Below are 21,238 nucleotides of genomic sequence, written 5' to 3'. Positions count from 1 at the left end.
AGGGATGCATGCGTGGCTCAGTGGGTTAAAGGTTCAGGTCATGATCTTGGGGTCCTGGTCTCAAGTCCTGCATCAGGCTTTCTGCTTAGTGGGGAACCCCTCTCTCTGCCTGCCTCTCTGCCTACTTATGGTCTCTCTGTCAAATAAATAAATAAAATCTTAAAAAAAAAAAAAGAAATGTCAGACTAAAAAGACTTTCATCTGAATTCTTCAAGAAGTTTCTTCTCACATAAGAGGAGTGGTTGGAAACCTTTGACCTCAGTGACAGAGAATGGTGGGAAGGCATCTATTGCTAGTCAGTCCTCTTACCAAAATCTCTCTCTTTTTTTAAAGATTTTATTTATTTATTTGACAGAAAGAGAGAACAACATAGGCAGAGCAGCAGATAGAGGGTTGGGGCGGGGAGTGAGGGCAGCAGGCCCCCTTGCTGAGCAGAGAGCCCAATGTGTAGGACTCGATCCCAGGACCCTGAGATCATGACCTGAGCCAAAGGCAGAGGCTCAACCCGCTGAGCCACCCAAGTGCCCCACCAAAATCTTTTTTTAAATCCTAGTTGTTATGCTATGATTTGGGCCAGTGTGCACAGGCAAAATAAGGGGCAAGTCGAAAATATATTTCAGGGCGCCTGGGTGGCTCAATGGGTTAAGCCGCTGCCTTCGGCTCAGGTCATGATCTCAAGGTCCTGGGATCGAGTCTCGCATCGGGCTCTCTGCTTGGCGGGGAGCCTGCTTCCTCCTCTCTCTCTCTGCCTGTCTCTCTGCCTACTTGTGATCTCTCTCTGTCAATAAATAAATAAAATCTTTAAAAAAAAAAAAAAGAAAATATATTTCAGACATTTTAGTATTTTCTAGAACACGATTAAATTAGATTAGGGCTTGGTAGTTTTTTCTTTTCTTCTTTTTTTTTTTTTTTACTTGCATATATTTATTTGTTAGGTTCTTGAGCTAAAAAGTCAAAGGAAAACTGATGGCGCAGATATCAACATTAAGATTCAGTTGACAAAGATCCTGGAGCCCTGTTCCGACTTGTGCATTCCCTTCTACAATGTTGTTTTCCGTCGGTGAGGAAACAGCTTATTTTCTTTAATCTCAGTCTTATATTTGTAACAGTGCTCTTCAAGAAGCTTGGATGGTGTTATACCACACACATATAAAGATGAGTTTGGAAACATTTAATAAATAAATGGATGGTATCGAGGCTAACTTATTGAAAAGTTATGTTAAATGATTAGTAAGATTTGGGTAAAATGATTCAGGTGGCTGGTTGGGTTCCTTTGGAATCATTTGTGAACTTTAAAAGCAGATGTTTATATTGCATAATTTCATGTTGTTACTGATGGGGCTACTTAATGTGGTAGCGAGCAAAAATTTTTGCTTGAAGAATTTTTTTCCACGTCTCTTGATTTTTAGATTCACACAGCTCATAATTGTTTTTACTTTTTATAAGACCTAGATTTTCATAAAACTTACTCCTACACCACCTCTTTTTAAGTGAAACACAGAACTCGATTTCTCCTTAGAAAGGTGAAGTGCCAAGAACAGACTTCTTTACAAACAGAAATTGACTCTTGCATTCTTTTTAGTTAATGGTGAGAAATAATGTAAATTGAACCTGGGAAATCAACTTGGTCACCCAGTATGTAGGACAAGCTGTTGTCAGTTGTATTTACCTCAAGCTTCCATAATTTTTCTTTTCTTTTCTTTTCCTTTTTCTTTTGGCAACAGTATTCTGAGCCTAAATGGTGTATTGTGCAAAGGGCACCAACAATTCTGACACTTTAGGCTTCAAAAGGAAAATACAGAAAAAAAAAATGGAAAATACAATTCAGAGTAGTTGAGCTTGAATTTTTTTTATTCTTCTCTAGAAGACCCATTTTTGCTCTTCATTTCAGGGTAATGAAACTTTTAGATATGAAGCTTGTGGGGAGAAACTTTTATGACCCTACAAGTGCTATGGTACTACAGCAACACAGGTCAGTAGTGTTCTTTTCCTCACTTTTGAATGTTCTGGAAACAATTTTTTCATTGTGATTATCATATGTAGTACAGAAATCTCAACAGTATTTTATGATTGTAAATACAATCTATCAATTAAATCTGTTCCAAGTTTAGTTTTTTAGTAAGTTCACAAAGATATTGCCTTACTTTGTTTCGTGGTGCTTTCTCACTATTACTGGGGAGGGGGGAGGTATTTGCTCAACCATTTCAAATGGCAGCTTGGAAGTATCTGTGGTTTTTTTAGAACCCTGAGGTAAAGCTCTCTTGTCTCTTCAGGTTGCAGATCTGGCCAGGCTATGCAGCTAGCATCCGAAGGACAGATGGAGGTCTTTTTCTCCTAGCTGATGTCTCCCATAAGGTCATTCGGAATGATTCAGTACTGGATGTCATGTGAGTGAATGATGGTATTTACTTTTAACAAGCTAACAATTTTCTGGAAAGTTCAGCAATAGCTGAATACAGATTGGCCATTGTTGTGTTTAGATTTTAAATTGTAGAACAGATTAAGAATACTAAATGTAGGGGCACCTGGTTGGCTGAGTTGTTGATAGTCTGCCTTCAGCTCGCTCACTCGCTTGTGATTCCAGGGTCCTGGGATTAAATCCCACATCTGGTGCCCTGCTCATCTGGGAGCCTGCCTCTCCCTCTTCCTCTGCTGCTCTCCCTGTTTGTGCTCTGTCGCTCTTTCTGTCAAATAAATAAATGGGATCTAAATATAAATAAATAAAAATAAAAATACTTGGATTTATTTCTGAATATTCTATTTTGATCCATGATTAAAATCAGTGTGATACTGTTAAAACAGTGTTTTAATTATTGTAATTTTATTAGCTTTAAATATTTGTCAAGGAATCTGTTTTCAGAATTTTCATAGTAAATGCCACCCATTTATTTTTGCATGTGATCCTTTGACTAATTTAATGAAAGTAAGAAAAAAGTCAACTGGCATTTTATTTGGCATCAACTGGGGAGAATGTTCAGTGAATCTTCCTATTCACAAGTAAGGCATATTTTTCCATTTACTGAAATTTATTTTTATTAAAGTTTTACTTTCATTAAAGTTGTCATATTTTATTACTACGCAAAAGCTGTTGATAAGTGAATTATGTAGTATGTGTAGGATTGGTTTTGTTACCTGCACAATGGCTTATTTTGCATATAAAAATTATCTTTGGGGTGCCTGGGTAACTCAGTGGGTTGAGACTGTGCCTTCAGCTCGGGTCATGATCCCAGGGTCCTGGGATGGAGCCCCACATCAGGCTCTCTGCTCAGCAGGAAACCTACTTCCCTTCCTCTCTCTCTGCCTTTCTCTCTGCCTACTTGTGATCTCTCTCTGCCAAATAAATAAATAAAATCTTTTAAAAAATTATCTTCATTTTCTAAGTATATAATTTTATATGTACTTAACACTAATTCAACAATGTTTTGTGGATTTCAGAGTATAGGTTTTGCAATTATTCCTAAGTATTTTATTCTCTTTGATGCATTTGGGTTTTTTTTCGAAGATTTTATGTATTTATTTGACAGAGAGAAATCACAAGTAGATGGAGAGGCAGGCAGAGAGAGAGAGAGGGAAGCAGGCTCTCTGCTGAGCAGAGAGCCCGATGCGGGACTCGATCCCAGGACCCTGAGATCATGACCTCAGCCGAAGGCAGCGGCTTAACCCACTGAGCCACCCAGGAGCCCCTCTTTGATGCATTTGTAAATGGATTTTTTAAAATTTCATTTTTGGTTTGTTCCTTGCAAGTGTATAGAAAAACAACTGGCTTTTTTTTTTAATATCAATCTTGTATCCTAAAGTCGCTGTGAAGTCATTTATTAGTTAAAACAATTTATTATGCTCAGTAGGAAGCCTGCTTCTCCCTTTTTGCTTGTGCTCCCTCTCTCTCTCTCTCTGTCTTATAAATAAATAAAAAATCTTAGGGAAAAAAAAAAGATTTCCTGTCCTAAATTCTGTGATCCTTCAATAGCATCTTTCTAAGGATCCACACAGAACCAAGTACTCCTTAAAACAGTTTGATCATGGATTCTTTGGGATTTCTATATAGGAGATCATGTCATCTGCAAATAAAGATATTTTTATTTCTTCTTTTCGAATCTGGATCTCTTTTATTTCTTTTTCTTGCTGAGTTATCCTGCTAGAACCTCTAGTACAATGTTGAATAGGAGTGGAGAAAGTGAGGGGGGAAAAAAGCCCTGGCCCCGCCCCTCCTCAATGTAGTGTTCTTGGATATTCCCTTTGTTAATAAAGACAATTCAACCAGGAAAAAAAAAAGTGGACATCCTTGTCCTATTTTCCTGATATTAGGAAGAAAATATCCATCTAGTCTTTCATCAGTAAGTATATTAGCTGTGAGTTTTTTGTAGATGCCCTTTATCAGATTGAGGAAATTCCATTTTATTCCTAGTTTATTGAGTGTTCTTATCATGAAAGGGAATTGGGTTTTGATCATTTAAAAAAACCCCAAACATCCTGCTTTTTAAATTGATTTTTCAATATTAAATCAACCTTGCATTCCTGGGATAAATCCCACTTGTTCGTGATGTATAATTTTTTTCTTTATGTTGCTGGTTTTTTGGTTTGCTTATATTTTGTTGAGGATTTTTTTCCGTATTCCTAAGCAGTATCTGTATTTTTCTTGTGTTACCTTTGTCTGGTGTTGATATCTGGGTAATATTGGTCTTATAGAAAGAGTTGGAAAGTGTTTCCTTCCTCTTCTGTTTTTTGAGAGTGTTTATGAAGGATTGGAATTCATTTTCCTTTTAATGCTTGGTAGAAATTTGACAGAGAAGCCATCTGGGTTTTGGGGGTTTTTTGTGTGCAATTTTTAAGTTACTAATTCAGTGTCTGTATTGTTAGATATTTATTTAGATTTTCTATTTATTTTTGGGTCAGTTTTGGTAATTTGTCTTTTTCTAAGAGTTTGTCCAGCTCATTTAGTTTGTTGGCATACTGCCATCAGTGTTCCCTTACAGTTCTTATTTCTATGAGCCCAGTTGTAACGTCCCCTCCTTCATCCCAGATTTTAGAAACCTGAGTCTCCTTTTTTCATAGGTGGTCTAGCTAAAGGTTTGTTAGTGTTGTTGACCTTTTCAAAAAGCTAGTGTTTTAGTTTTGTTGACTGTATTTTTCTGTTATCTATTTCATTAATTTCCACTCTTAATACTCATTATTTCCTTCCTTTTGCATACTTAAGATTTAGTTTGCTTTTCTCTTTCCAGTGTCTTAAGATGGAAGGTTAGGGGAGCCTGGGTGGCTCAGTAGGTTAAAGCCTCTGCCTTCAGTTTGGGTCATGATCTCAGGGTCCTGGGATCGAGCCCCGCATCAGGCTGTCTGCTCAGCAAGGAGCCTGCTTCCCTCCTCTCTCTCTGCCTGCCTCTCTGCCTGCTTGTGATCTCTGTCAAATAAATAAATAAAATCTTTAAAAAAAAAAAAAAAAAGACTTCTTAGGGTGGAAGGTTAGTTTATTTGGGACATTTTTTCTTTCTAATATAGGTTTTTACAGCTATAAATTTTTCTTCAAGTAATGTTGTAGCTGTATGTTCTGGTATGTTGTGTTTTCATTTATATCTAACGGAGTATTTTCTAATTTACCTTGTGATTTCTTATTTGACCCCTTGATGATTTAAGGGAGTGTGTTCACTTTCCACATGTATGTGAGTTTCCTGAATTTTCTTCTGTTGTGATCGGAGAACTCACTTTGTATTATTTTTGTCCTTTATATTCACTGAGGTTTTATGATCCAGCATATGATACTGGAGAATGTACTGTGTACACTTTGGACACTGTGATTTTATTTTTACCTTTGCTAAGGAAAGTGCCAGAATTAGAACTATGGTACACCTTTATATTGGAAACAGAAATTCTCCCAGGGTGTTTGAGACCTTGGCAGAGGCAAACCTGTGACAACAAGAAGGAGAAGCACTAAAGCTGTCTAAGGATGTGTTGTTTGTGAACCATATTTCAGGTTCCAAACACAGATAGGAAGAACCATGAGATCAGTGACCCAACTATCATTGACCCTGGAATTTGAACTAAATAAACACAGTGATCTTGTTTCACAAAATTGCCAAGACAAGAAGTGCCTTCCTAATGTTTGACCACTTGCTTTTTTACAAATTGGTCTCTGATCGAATGGACCTCCAACTGTGATGTCTCTGGAATAGATTGGCTTGGTTTAGAGAATTATCTGGCTTATGCCTCCATTTGTTCCCTATAGAACACTCTCTTGTACATTTAACAGAAATAAGGAAATGCAGAACAAAGCAAAAACACGTGAAAGAAGATTTTATGCATATAGGCAAATAACAACAAAAGCAAAGTAAGCAGATAAAGAGTAATCAAGTTAATGGCAAAAATACTTTTCAAATTAAATTTCTTCAAAACAAATTCTGAAGACCTCATAAAAAGACCTGGGTCCAAACAATGACTTCCAACCTGAAAGCGCATTAGATAAGCAGCTAATGCCTAATGAAACTAGTCTGAGCTCAGCTAGTTGTTGGGATTGACTCAGTGGCAGCAGATCTGAAGGACAGATTAAGCACAAGGGACCCAGTGAGTGCATCTGTGGGTATGAAACACCTAGGAGTTTTGCCAAGGAAGAGCTTCCATAGTTACTATGGTGAGACCTCCAGAAATGTCAAAGGATGATGAGACCTTTGTTCTGTCTGACATAAAGAGAAGGCTGATTGCTTATTGCAGTGAGAAGAGACTGCTGATCTTACAGAGAGTACTGGAGAGGTATGGAGTTCAGGACAGCAGTCTTGCAGAGGGGCAAGCAGCAGAAGCATGGTTGCTAAGGTAGTCTGTTGTTGATTGAGTAGTACTCCTTGTGATGCTTATTGGATTAAGTTGTTCCCGGATTGGCCAATATACAGAAACAAGGGGATGACTCTGGTTGGATAGCTTGGAAAAGTAGGTTGCTGAGGTGAGTTGATATAGATGTATTAAGCAGGTTTAAAACTGCATTTTTTTAAAAGATTTTATTTATTTATTTGACAGACAGAGATCACAAGTAGGCAGAGAAGCAGGCAGAAAAAGAGAGAGGAGGAAGCAGGTTCCCTGCTGAGCAGAGAGCCGGATGCGGGGCTCGATCCCAGGACCTTGGGATCATGACCTGAGCCGAAGGCAGAGGCTTTAACCCACTGAGCCACCCAGGTGCCCTAAAACTGGATTTTATGGGGGCACCTGGGTGGCTTAGTTGAATAAGCATCTGCCTTTGGCGTAGGTTGTGGTCCCAGGCTCCTGGGATTGAGCCCCATGTTGGGCTCCCTGCTCAGGAGGGAGTTTGCCTCTCCCTCTCTCTCTGGACCACCCCCTGCTTATTCTCTCTTTCTCAGATGAATTTAATAAAATCTTAAGAAAACAAACCTGGATTTTATGGCTCCTTGTTACCATGGCTGCAAAACAATAGAACTTTTACAAAGTTTGTGATTTTTTAATTCCCAGGAACACATGAATGTTCACATTTTCACCTGATTTTATTGTTTAATTTCTTACATGTTAATGTTAAGTTGATGAAGAATTTATTTTTTAAATGGATAGCAAGTTTTCATCCACTTTTTTAAACAAGCATTTTTTGGGGGGCACCTGCGTGGATCAGTTGTTAAGCGTCTGCCTTCAGCTCAGGTCATGTTATCAAGGGCCTAGGATCAAGCCCTGCATTGCATTGGGCTCCCTGCTCATCGGCAGGCCTGCTTCTCCCTCTCCTTTTCCTCCTGCTTATGTTATCCCTCCTGCTTTCTCTTTCTTTCTCTAAAATAAATCAATAAAACTTTTTTTAAAAAAGATTTTATTTGTTTGACAGAGCCATAGAGCACAAGTGGGAGTGAATGGCAGAAGGAGAGAGAGAAGTAGACTCCCAGGTGAGCAGGGAGCCTGATGCAGGACCTGATCCCAGGACACTGATATCATGATCTGAGTCAAAGGCAGACACTTAAATAACTCCCAGGCTCCCCTCTTACCCTTTTTTTTAATGGTCCTTTTCCCCCACTAATTTGAAATGCCACTAGTAATTAGTGGACACTCAATCCTAATCTGTATTTCAGTCTCATTGAGATCTTTTATTCTGTTAATTTCTTTTCTTTTTTCAGATTTAGAAAGGCACAATTGAGAAAATAAACCTCATACATTCAAAGTATACAATTTGATGAGTTTTAGCTTACTTATATACCAATGTAATCTCACAACGAAGATAATGAGCATATCCATTGCCTGCATAAAATTTACTCATATCTCTTTCAGACCTCCTTCTACCTTTGTTTTTCTCTGTCCATCACAGGCAGCAAACCCTGTTCTGCTTTCTGCCACTAGAAATTAGTGTCCATCTTCTAGAATTCTGTATATGTAGCATCATATGGTATATACTCATTTTTTGTTGTTTGTTGTTTGGTTTCCCTTCTTTTCAGCATGATTTTTTTTATTTTAATTTTTTATTTCAATCCCAGTATAGAAGTCAAAGTGAAATAGTTGCAGTTAAGAAACATGGATTTTTATCTACTTTTCAATGTTGAATATTGTAGTAACAAGACATAGACCTATATTGTTGTCTGCTGTGTTCCTCAGTCCCTTTTTAGTTTTTTTCTTCATTGTGCTTTCTTTTTTTTTTTTTTTTTAAAGATTTTATTTATTTATTTGTCAGAGAGAGAGTGAGTGAGAGCGAGCACAGGCAGACAGAGTGGAAGGAAGAGTCAGAGGGAGAAACAGGCTCCCTGCGGAGCAAGGAGCCCGATGTGGGACTCGATCCCAGGATGCTGGGATCATGACCTTAGCCGAAGGCAGCTGCTCAACCAACTGAGCCACCCAGGCGTCCCTTCATTGTGCTTTCTTCCTCCATGTCAGCCTCCTGCCTTTACTGATGCAAAAGACAGTGATTAAGGGAAAGGGATTTGGTGAGAGAATATTAAAAACTGTCATTAAGCGGCGCCTGGATGGCTCATTGTGTTAAGCCTCTGCCTTTGGCTCAGGTCATGATCTCAGGGTCTTGGGATGGTGCCCCACATAGGGCTCTCTGCTTGGTGGGGAGCCTCTTTCCCCCTCCCCCTCAGCCTGCCTTTCTGCCTACTTGTGCTCTCTCTCTCTGTCAAATAAATAAAATCTTAAAAACAAAACAAAACAAAAGAGTTCTAAAAAGAAATTACAAGTTAAAAAGTTTGAGGGGTGCCTAGGTGGCTCAGTGGGTTAGAGACTCTGCCTTCAGCTCGGGCCATGATCCCAGGGTCCTGGGATGGAGCCCCACATTGGGCTCTCTGCTCAGTGGGGAGCCTGCTTCCTTCTCTCTCTCTGCCTGCCTCTCTGCCTACTTGTGATCTCTGTCTGTCAAATAAATAAATAAAAAAATATTTAAAAAAATAATAATAAAAAGTGTTTGAATATGGATTCTATACTAGTGGTTGCTTTTGACTTTCACAACTACATATATAGCTAACCTACATTTTTTTGAGACAGAGAGCACACAAGTGGTGGGAGGGAGAGGGAGAAAGAGAGAGACTTAAGCAGGGTCCATGCCCAGCACAGAGTCTGACACCAGGCTTGATCTCACGACCCTGAGATCATGACCTGAACCAAAATGAAGAGTCAGAGTCTTAACCAACTTGAGCCACTGAGGCTCCCCTGAAGTGAACTATCTTTATAGCTGTTTCTCCTCTGTATTAGACCTGCAGAGAGAAGGGCGCACCCCCACATGCATATGCATGCATATGCATGCATATGGATGCGCGTGTGTGCACACACACACACACACACACTGCATCTGGCATGTATCAGGCACTAAGACAATGATGGAGATGATATTTGCAAACCCATAGTTCTGTTTTCTGTGCTAGGCACAGTTCTTGGTGCTTCACGTTTATGAAGTCATTGCTTTCCCTCAACTCTATGAGTTGAGGCTAGTAAGTGAAAGACACAAGATTTGAATCCAGGCATTCGCCTCCAGGGTCTGTTGTCAGGGTTGAACTGCTTAAACTCTGAGATGGTTTTTCAAGTCAAGTTCTGCAGGGTACTAATTGCCCAGGATGGCAATAAATGTTCATTCAGTGAGGTTAAAAGGAAAACGGTGAGAAGAATCTGTGGTTAAATACATTGGGGGTAAATAAAGGTAAATATGTTTCTTTAGCAGTCTGAGGTGCTTATGGATGTTGTGAGTCTCTGAATGGCTTATAACTTGCACAATGGACTCCACTTTTTTGATTGTGGAACCTTTTTCACACCTCCTCACAACCTCTCAAGGGACCAGTGTTTCTGAAGAATCTGCCCTGGGTGATACTGACTCAGAAAAAAGTTCAAGCTCTGATCCTTGACTTAAAGAACATTTACATCTGGTCCCTGCCTGTCTTCAGCCCGTGCTTACCATCTTCTGTCCCTTTTCAGCCTCCTTGCCCTCCCCATCTCCCCAGATCCCCGCTTATGCCCTGCATACTACTGCTGCCTCTGCCTGGAGTTTCACTCATTCCTCTGCCCTGGCGTTTCTGCTTGGCAGATTGCTCCTTCAAGCATCAGCTTCTTCTGTAAACGTTCCTTGAATCCCTGGGCATATTCAAACATGCTTTCTGCAAGTTTCCTATGTTGACTTGTTCACAGCACTGTTTAGAGGTTACTGTGAGGGTACATTTATCTACGGTGAGTCTGTTCATCAACATTTTCAGCATCTTCAGCTGAAGTGCTGTCTAATGATAGGTATTGATAATCCCTTCCATTAGCTCAAAAGGGCAAATATAGTTTAGAGAATGTTTTGTTGTCCTTCCGTAGACTACCCTAATAATGGTAATACTAAATCATTATTTTGATGATTAAAGTACCTTATTTGAAGGCAAACTGAATGTTATTAATTTTAGTTACTGTTTTTAATTTTACTTTTATTTGTTCACTATTTTTTGAAAGATTATTTGAAAGAGAGAGAGAGCAGGGGAGGGGCAGAGAGAGCAGGAGAGGGAGAAGCGGACTCTCTGTTGAGCGGGGACTCTGACACAGGGGTCATTCCCAGGATCTGGGATCATGACCTGAGCTGAAGTCAGATGTTTAACCGACTGAGCCACTCAGGTGCCCCTCTTTTCACTATTTTTTATTGATTTTGAGTTTTTTTGGTAGTGTTGAAAAGAGATGAGCGTCTTATCTCTTAAAAAAGACAACTGGAGCCTTCTAATGCAGTGAGCTGTGATCATATCCCTGAAGCACTTTTTTTGCATCCCCCATCCTTTTCATTGTGCTCTCTGTATACAGATATGATTCAAAAGTCTTTTGTCTCTTTCCAAAGGCATGCCATGTATCAGCAGAACAAAGAAAACTTCCAGAATGAGTGCACTAAGCTTCTGGTTGGCAATATTGTTATAACCCGATACAACAATCGTACCTATCGTATTGATGACGTGGATTGGAATAAGACACCAAAAGATAGCTTCACAATGTCTGACGGGAAGGAGATCACATTCTTGGAATACTACAGGTAGAAAGAAGAGACTGGGCTTGGGCCTTTGGGTGGGTGTGGGATGTAGTCTACCATTCTGTAGCAGGATATTGAGTTCCATAGTAGCTTACACTGGGACACTTTTAAAATAATTGGATTGGTAATACACCTTAGATTAAATGAGCTTATTTGTGGGATTTCACTTGGATATTCTACCCTTACAGTTTCATTTGTTTTAGTAATTTTGGAAGTTACTTTATAAATTAATACCAGGGTTTTGAATTTTATTTCTTTTGTTGGTTTAGGTTGGTTGGAAAGATTAAATTCACGTTTCAATCATTTGACTATCATTTTGCCTTTCCAGTTGTCCAAGCCTTTCAGTGTGATGCAGTTTTTTGTTTTTTGTGTTTTTTTAAAGATTTATTTATTTGAGGGTGGGGGGAAGTGCACATGAGCAGGGGGAGAGGAGTAGAGAGAGAGAACCCCAAGTAGACTGCATAGAGCCTGTTTGGGGCTCCATCCCACAGCCCCAAGATCATGACCTGAGCTGGATGCTTAACTGGCTGAACCAGTCAGGCACTCCAACCTGATGCAGTTTCAAGCATATTTTTCCCTGGACCTTTAAGATGATTTCTCCTCCATTTCATTGCAGTGTTAACTTGAGTCTGCTTTTTCGTTATAAATATGCTATAAGGAGTTTCTGTTGGATCCTTGACAAGGGTATTATGCAAATTGTGTACCCCAGTGCTGATTAAGAGACCCAGACTGTGTTGCCATAGAGCAGGGATGCTGCTTCTGAAATGTTTTCCTGCCTCTGTCCTGCTCTAGCAAAAACTATGGGATCACGATTAAGGAAGAGGACCAGCCACTGCTGATCCACAGGCCCAGTGAGAGACAGAATAACCAAGGGATGGTGAGTGGAGAGGTGTCAGATTGGCACTTCTAGCTTAAGCTCTCATCCATGGTGCTGGGAGCCGGGGAGCAGTGTTACGATGTGATTGGGAAAGACTCTGCAGGGCTCTCTCATCTAGCCAGTAATGTTACTTCATGTGGTAGGATTTGCTTTTGATGTCTGCCTAAGGAGAACCTAATTATCCATATGAGCAAGGTAGCCTAAGGAATAAGAAGAATTTTCTGCTAAAGATTAAAACACTGGATCTATTAGGGAAGTTTTAGACAGGTAACAGGGACCAGAGACAGGGAAAGTGCCTTGACACTGACTCTTCTGTCTTAAGTGAGAAGGCTGAAGATCAGCGAGCTAAGATAAGATCTGGAGACCCCAACTGGATGGGATGTATTGCCTTAGCTTGCCTGGAGGCCCAAGAGGGAGGTTGGTTGGTTTGTTTTTTTTCCCCTAGTTTTTCCCTTTTTTTTTTTTTTTTCTTTTTTGACCATTTCAACACGTTCCCTTTTACCTAATACAACAGACTATATTGTGAACAATCTGTGAGTATAGACTGAGGAGAAAAGGGTAAAATACTTGTAGTGTTTTACTGCCCTCTTTTCTGGGATTTTATGTTCCTTATTGTGCCGGTTATGTCCTTGCTGGCCCAGCTCTGGGCATGGCATGTCTTGTGGGGTCAGAGGAACAAGACCATCTTTACTGCCTTATTTTTCTTCTCCATTCTCTCCTCAAAGCTGCTAAAAGGTGAAATCCTACTGCTGCCTGAGCTTTCATTCATGACTGGAATCCCTGAGAAGATGAAGAAGGACTTCAGAGCCATGAAGGTGAGAAATGCCCGTGTTGAATGGAAGGCCTAGATCTGGGCTAGGCTTATGTCTAGGCTTATGTCCTGAATGGAGCTAGACCTGGGCAGGCTTATGTCTCACCTGAGCAGGTCTGTTTTTCCAGACTCCAGTTCTCTCTGCCAAACATGTTCCATGTCCCTTCCCACACACTGTGAAATAGCTGATCGGAGCTACCTTCTGAAAATTACTCAAAAACATACAAAAAACATTGGAGTGCCAGATCATGAGGTAAAAGGAAACAAGTAATTCTGTTTTCACTCCCACCAATCAGATGGATGACTGTAAACTGGTCATATGATCATAAGTGAGGTTCTTTGATAGCACTGAATTTTTCTAGCATTCTTAAAAGCCTTCAGTCTATTTAAAAGGGTGGAGGAGATAATGTAGCAAGGAATAATTAACAAGTCAGAGACTGAGGTAAAAGGATAGAAGGTTATGGTGTGGGGTGTGGAGTGTCCAGGAGGTGTTGGGCTGAGTCCCTGTAGGAAATAGCTGAGCAGCTCAGACATGGGCAGCAGCATGAGTCTGGCACTCAAGCACTTCACCTCCAGTCTTTCTGCAGTGCGTGGGGCTTTCCACACCTGAGCTCCTGTGTTATCTCACTCTCCCAGTGCATGTCTGTTACCCTCGGACCCTGCCTATCTCCGATGCCACAGACTGTTTTCAGTAACATCATAAAGAGCCCGAAGTGAAGCTTAGCATTCCTGTAAGAGATGTCTTTCATGTTTACCTTTGATCCTTCTGCATTCAGCATGTAGGTCAAGGCTCCTTCTTTACAACACTCAGTCACCTAATGACTTCATGATCACAGAGCTATCTGTACTGCCCTGCAGACAGGTGGTAATGACTGCCTCACAGGGAACAACAACTGTATAGTTCTTTGGTCCCAGAAGAATAAAGAACTCACATATGTGCTTCAGAATCTTCATATACACCTTTGGGTCTTCATTTAACGGTAACATTTAGAAAGCACAAATTATGGACCAAACACTAAGCAAAAAAATGTCTTATGATAACATTAAATATAGTAGTGGTATCACATGAAGTTTAAGATTGGATCTGGTTTTCCATTCTGTTTTGTTTGTCTCTGCCTGGCACAGGACATTTTTCCCCCTATTTTCCCCAAATATTAAATAGATGTAATCAAGACCCCTTTGCTCCTGTTTCATAGAATTTCTTAAGAAAATTTTTTAAAGATTTTATTCATTTGGGGGAGAGAGAGAGGGAGAGCAGGAGCAGGGAAAGGGCAAAGGAAAAGCAGACTCCCCACTGAGCAGGGAGCCTCCATGCAGGGCTGGATCCCAGATCCTGGGATTATGACCTGAGCCGAGCCAAAGGTAGATGTTTAACTCACTGAGCCACCCAGGTGCCCCTGAATTATTTTAGGAATTTTAAATTCAGAACGTGGCTTTGAGAAAGAGGTAAGATTTAGCTGTCTCATGGGAGAAAGAAACCATAGCATTTTAAATTATTTTATGATTAATTTTTTATGATTATTTATTTATTTGAGAGGGAGGGTGAGTACGCACAAGCAAGAGAGAGGGAGAGAGAGAGTGAAAGAGAAAGAAATCACCAGGCTGGGGAGGGGCAGAGAAGCAGACCTGCTGCTGAGCAGGAAGCCCGATGTGGAACTCAGTCCCAGGATTCTGGGATGATGACCCCAGCTGAAGGCAGTTGCTTAACCGACTGAGCCACCCTATGATTAAAATTTTAACCCTGCACTTCCTTCACATTCTTGAGAGATATTTATTTTAAAATCTTTGGAGTATTTAAAAATGTCTTCCAGGGGCGCCTGGGTGGCTCAGTGGGTTAAGCCGCTGCCTTCGGCTCAGGTCATGATCTCAGAATCCTGGGATCGAGTCCCGCATCGGGCTCTCTGCTCAGCAGGGAGCCTGCTTCCTCCTCTCTCTCTGCCTGCCTCTCTGCCTGCTTGTGATCTCTGTCTGTCAAATAAATAAAATCTTTAAAAAAATAAAAAATAAAAATAAAAATAAAAATGTCTTCCATTTTAGGGGCGCCTGGGTGGCTCAGTGGGCTAAAGCCTCTGCCTTCGGCTCAGGTCATGATCTCAGGGTCCTGGGATCGAGCCCCAAGTCCAGCTCTCTGCTCAGTGTGGAGCCTGCTTTCCCCTCTCTCTCTCTGCCTGCCTCTCTGCCTACTTGTGATCTCTGTCTGTCAAATAAATAAATAAAATCTTAAAAAAAAAAAAGTCTCCCATTTCAGTGGAAAGGATGTTTTCTTTTGGAAATGTTTTAGACATATTGGGGTTTAATTTCATATTGGAGAAACTAATACTTAGAAGTTATTATCTGCATTTTAAATCTATTTAGGATTTGACCCAGCAGATCAACTTGAGCCCCAAACAACACCATAATGCTCTGGAATGCTTGCTGCAGAGAATTTCAAAAAATGAAACAGCCAGCAATGAATTGACACGCTGGGGACTCTGCCTTCAGAAGGATGTACATAAGGTAAACTGGATGTAGTCAGACAGGAAACAGTGTTCATCAGTGATTTTAAGAGCGTAGTGAAAGTGGGTGATAGCTTCCTATGTGGTCTCTGTTTTGGGGTTTTGCTCTATTATATTTTGTGGGGGGGGGGTCCTAGCCACAATATTTGAATTTTCTTCTCTTAATTTGTTAGTATCTGTTAGAGATTTTTCTTCCATATTTTGCAGAGATTTGAGCTGTTAATTTTCAGTCAGATAGATAGTAAAAGGAATATTGACTTAAAATTTACCTCATTTTTGGGTGCCTGGGTGACAGTTGGTTAAGCATCTTCTGGCTCTTGTTTTGTTTTGTTTTTTAAAGATTTTGTTTAATTTGACAGAGAGAGACACAGCGAAGGAAGGAATACAAGCAGGCAGAGTAGGAGAGGGAGAAGCAGGCCTCCCTCTGAGCAGGGAGCCTGATGTGGAGCTCCAGCCCAGGACCCTGGGATCACAACTGGAGCTGAAGGCAGATGCCAAACGATAGAGCTGCCTGGGCGTCCCTAACTCTTGATTTTGGCTCAGGTCATGATCTCAAGGTTGTGAGATCAAGCCCCACGCTGGGCTCCACTCTCAGCAGGAATTCTGCTTGGCATTCTCTCTCTCCCTCTCCCTGTCTCCATCCCCATGCTCACATGCACTCTCCCACCCAGTAAAATAAAAAAATAAATCTTTATTTAAAAAATTACCTCATTTTCAGTTTTCCAATCCAAATAATTCTTAAGGTTCTGTATGTCCTTTTTTTTCCTCCAAGTTTTTTTTTTTTTCTTTTCAAATAATTGTGATTCTTTCAATATGCTATTGACATTCTTTCTGTAGGCACAGAGAGTTTTGGACTTGCACCATTCTGATATTCTTATGGCTCTTTCTGCCTGCATTTTGCCTGAGCCTCCTGTGTTGTATTTTGTGTGGCATGATCCATAGGGCAGAGGCAGTGTGAGAGATGGTGGCAGAGTTCTTGGCCTTCAGTATCTGCTTATTTGGCTTTGAATCTCAGTTTTACCACTTGCCATCGTAGTTACTTTGAGCAAATTGCTTAGCATCTCTTAGTTTATCTGTAAAATGAGGATGATAATTGAGTTGTAAGAATTTAAATGGTAACATTTTCAGCATCATATGTGACACATAGCAAGTGCTCAGTAAACGTTAGTTAATACTACTTTTCACCTTTCTTTTTGAGATCATACCAAAATAATTAATTCTGTCTCTTCTCTAGTTCTCCTACACTCTTAATTGACTCCTTGTTAAAATTTTCTTTTTTTTTTTTAAATAAAAGTAATGGATAGTCAATAAGGAAAATGTTGAAACCTTACAAAAAGTAAAGAAAGAAATAAAAACGTGAGTAATTTCATCATCCAAAGATGATATCTCAGTAATTTATTTTAGATACATATGAAAGATACTTCAATATAGGGCGCCTGGGTGGCTCAGTGGGTTAAGCCATTGCCATTGCTAAGGTCATGATCTCAGGGTCCTGGGATCAAGTCCTGCATCGGGCTCTCTGCTCAGCAGGGAGCCTGCCTCCTCCTCTCTCTCTCTCTCTCTCTGCCTGCCTCTCTTTGCCTACTTGTGATCTGTCAAATAAATTTAAAAAATCTTTTAAAAAAATAAATAAAATTGAATTTAGTATTTTTTCAAAGACTTTATTCATTTATTTGACAGAGAGAGCACAAGCAGGCAGAGTGGCAGGCAGAGGGAGAGGGAGAAGTAGGCTCCACAGCAGGGAGCCTGATGCGGGGCTTGATCCCAGGACCCTGAGACCATGACCTGAGTCGAAGGTAGAGGCTTAACCCACTGAGCCACCCAGGTGCCCCAGAATTTAATATTTTTTAATTAGAAGTAGTTACTCAGTTAACAACCTTGTAACTAAGTCTTTGTAATGTTGTTTATTTTCATAGATTTATGGATGTGGAAATGTCAGAGGACATTTATGTTTTTAGTACTTTTGTTGTATATTGCCAATGGCCTTCTAAAAAGGTTTAAAAATTTACTTTCATATCATGAGTTTGATTCTTTTTTCTTACTAATATGGAAATTTTTACTTATGTTAATAAACTCATTACATTCTTTTGGTTATAGATAAAATGAGTAATTTTTAAAGATTGATTTATTTGAGAGAGCAAGAGTGAGAGAAAAAGAGAGCATATATGCAAGAATAGGGGGGATGGGGGAGGCAGAAGGGAGAAGGAAAAGAATTTCAAGTAGACTGCTTGCTGAGCATAGAACCTGACATGGGACTCCATCTCATAACCCCGAGATCATGACCTGAACCAAAATCAAAAGTTAGGTGTTTAACCAACTGAGACATCCAGGAGCCCCAGTATTTGGTAATTTTAATAAACAAATGGTAGAGATCATAGAAAGTAAAAATCCTTTATAATTACATATCCACAGAGATAATCACCACTAAATATAGACTCATTCAGTTTTTATTGATGCATATATTACTATTTATTTTTTGTAAAAACAGGATTATATTAGATGGAAAGTGGTTTTAATGATTGCAAAATAGTCCGTTCATGTTGTTATATCAATTATTTTCCTGGTTTTGGATATTTAGATTTGATTGACTTATTCTTAATGGTAATTTGTTCTTTCATTATATTTATGCATTTTCCTTTGTTTTTTCATTTTAAAAGGGTAATAGTTTATATTCAGCCTTATTAAAAAATTTTACTTAAGTTTGTCCGTTAAAATATTTTTAAAAATTATTTTACTATTTATCTTGAAATGTAGTTATTTTATAGGCGTTCTCTACTTCTAAAGAGGCAGTGCTTTCTAATCCCTTTCTTGGGAGACCATGTTGGAAGCTTCAATAATTAAAGAGCCATACCTATAAAAATTTTACCTGTATTTGTCCAGGGTTTTATTAGCCTAGACTCACTGCTGCAGTTTCATTTTTGTGCCATTCTCAGAGGTTATAACCTGGACAGGTTTACATAGTGGAGTTGACCAGGCCCAAGAGAGAACAGTATCGTTGTTCTTTCCTTAAATAGTGTTTGCAGATGGCTCATGTCATGGGTACTTTGTTTTGTATTTAGATCGAAGGACGTGTTCTCCCAATGGAAAGAATTAACTTAAGAAATACTTCATTTATCACATCTCAGGAACTAAACTGGATTAAGGAAGTAACCAGGGACCTTTCCATATTAACTGTAAGTGACTTTTGAGGTGGTGAAGAGAGGACCAGTATTCCTATAAGTATGGAAATTAGGAAGCAGGAAGGATTGGGTGTCTTCTTTTGGAGGGAGAATACCACCTGAATTCCTATCCTGCATTATCTACTAAATGGGTCCTTCAAATACAGCAAATTGATGAATTATTAGAGGTAAGCACTTTGGTTGGCTATAGACTTAGGAAAAGGAAATAGATTGCTATGGTAACTCATACAGTGCCAGCCTATTACCCATTCTCCCTTTTATGTTCCTTTATCTTCCCCCGCTTTTCCCTGGGGAAGGATGTTTTTATCCATGAAAGAAGTGTAATTAAAATAGCCCCCACCAAGGGAACTAAAGAACAAAATGGTATATAATTATTTTTAAATGTTTTTGGGCCATGCATAAAGTACACACATCTGTTTCTAAAACTTTTTATTGAAATATGTTTAAAGAAAAAGTATATTTACAAGTGTAAGTTTGAGGAATTTTCAAAGGTTCATAAACCTATAGAATCCACAGCAAGGGTTAAGAAAGAGAACTTTACCAATGACCCAGAAGCCATCCCTTCTGCTCCTTGTTACTACCTACCTCTCACCCTTAAAAACGATATGAGGAGTCACAGCATAGATTCATTTCAGTTGCTTTTTGTACTTGATGTATACGTGAAACCATACAGTATATATTCTTTTATGTCTGGCTTAATTTCTTCAGCCCTGATTGGTGAGTTTCATCCATATTGTTAGATATAGTTGTAGGTCTTTCATTCTCCTTGTTGCATACTATTCCACTGTGAAAGTCGTCCCCCGTTTACTTAATTGTATACATCTGTGTTAGTTACAGGAATTAGAAAAGATTCAAGCAGAGAGAGTTATAAGTGATTTATTCTCTAGAATAATACCTCCTGGGTGTGACTCTGGAGTGTCTAAGTTATGAGAAGTACTAAAAATAGCTTGTGGTTATTCCTAGGTCCCCATGCATTTCTGGGCACTGTTTTACCCAAAGAAAGCAATGGATCAGGCCCGAGAACTGGTTAACATGTTGGAGAAGATAGCTGGCCCCATTGGTATGCGCATGAGTCCACCGGCCTGGGTTGAACTAAAGGATGATCGAATAGAAACCTATGTCAGAACCATTCAATCCATGCTAGGAGTTGAGGTAATAAATTAATTTAATTTGTATTTATAGAATGCCTGTTTTAAAATACTTGAACACTTGATTTTAAATGATCTTGGTTGTCAGTCTACTGTTTTTGATGCCCAGAAACCAGTTTGTTACTCATGTACACATGAAATAATGAACTAAGTAGTCTTTATGCCCTTTGGTTAATTCTGCTGCTCTCATTCTATGTTGGCAGCCTCACTCTTGTGTTCTTTTTTCACATAATAGACGAATAGCTGACTTAACTTTAGTTCGTTATCTATATAGAACATGTTGTGCTCAGAAAGCAACTTTTTGGGCCCAGTGCCATTTTGCACGATTCAGTATTTAGCTGTCACAATCTGGTCTGGCTTAAGATTTGAATTGCTCTGGCAATGAACTTGGCGCCTGGCCCATCAGCTCAGTCCTGACAGCTGTTCAGGACCACTGGAGCTGAGCAAGTCACAGTACTCGTAACTCAGTAGTTCAGGCCTACAATTCTTACCTGTTTGTACATAAAACAGAGGAAGAAGCTTAAGGAGGGCCCTCAACCAAAGTAGTTAGTCTTTGACTGGAAGAGTCCATTCTTGGGAGATCAGTACTGGAATGAGATTGTCTTGGGATCTCTCTTATCCCCCTCCCCTCCCTGCTCTAGGTTATCACTCACAGCACCACCCTTGTGTTGTGTCTCTCTTTGTAATTTCTTCCTAGTTTCCCAGGCTTATAGTCTGGTGTGGCCTCTCCCTACACCTGATCATTGATAATTCTGCTCTGTTTTCAAAAGAATAACCCAGTGTACTACCTCAGCTCCCCCATCACACCGCTTGCCACGTTCTCTTTAGGAGAGTATACTGCTATCAGTTTTCGTACAGCATGGATATGATGGTCATTCATCACATTTACCAAACTTAACTCATAATTGGTCTTGTCTCTGTTGTCTTCAGGGCATGCTGTTGTATTATTTATTAGGGGTCTCAAACTCAGATGTCTGCGGGAGCCAGGTGAATAATGCAAATGAAGTGAGCTGGGAGGGGATTGTAGTGAACTAAAGAGAGTAAACCCTATGACTGCTTATAAAAGCACAGCATTATCAAATTAATTTTTAATTTACTCCTTTTTCAGTAGAAGCAAGAAAATCTGGATTTGTGTGTATGTGCCCTTCCTTATATTTAAATATTAGTTTAAAAAGGGAGGGATGTACCTGGCTGGCTCAGTTGGTAGAGCATGTGACTCTTGATCTCGGGGTCATGAGTTCAGGCCCCACACTGGGCATGGAGCCTACTTAAAAAAAAAAATGATAGGGGCACA

General features: G+C 39.7%; 1 protein-coding gene across 5 annotated transcripts in view; it reads left to right on the top strand.

Annotated features, from left to right (window-relative positions):
• PIWIL2 (piwi like RNA-mediated gene silencing 2) overlaps nucleotides 1-21,238 on the top strand; it is a 74,741-nt gene that overhangs the window by 7,999 nt on the left and 45,504 nt on the right. For all 5 annotated transcript variants that reach the window (XM_082729281.1, XM_082729279.1, XM_082729282.1 and 2 more), the window contains exons 8-16: nucleotides 936-1,060; nucleotides 1,892-1,972; nucleotides 2,274-2,387; nucleotides 11,249-11,437; nucleotides 12,227-12,311; nucleotides 13,037-13,126; nucleotides 15,478-15,618; nucleotides 18,677-18,790; nucleotides 19,760-19,948. In XM_082729281.1, the coding sequence (XP_082585407.1) occupies nucleotides 936-1,060; nucleotides 1,892-1,972; nucleotides 2,274-2,387; nucleotides 11,249-11,437; nucleotides 12,227-12,311; nucleotides 13,037-13,126; nucleotides 15,478-15,618; nucleotides 18,677-18,790; nucleotides 19,760-19,948 (1,128 nt within the window). The remainder of the gene's footprint in view (nucleotides 1-935; nucleotides 1,061-1,891; nucleotides 1,973-2,273; nucleotides 2,388-11,248; nucleotides 11,438-12,226; nucleotides 12,312-13,036; nucleotides 13,127-15,477; nucleotides 15,619-18,676; nucleotides 18,791-19,759; nucleotides 19,949-21,238) is intronic.

Source organism: Mustela nivalis (genome assembly GCF_964662115.1).
Source record: "Mustela nivalis genome assembly, chromosome: 4".
In the NCBI taxonomy this organism is placed as follows: domain Eukaryota; kingdom Metazoa; phylum Chordata; class Mammalia; order Carnivora; family Mustelidae; genus Mustela; species Mustela nivalis.
Note: the sequence above shows the minus strand (reverse complement) of the source record. Positions and strands in the feature narration are given on the sequence as shown.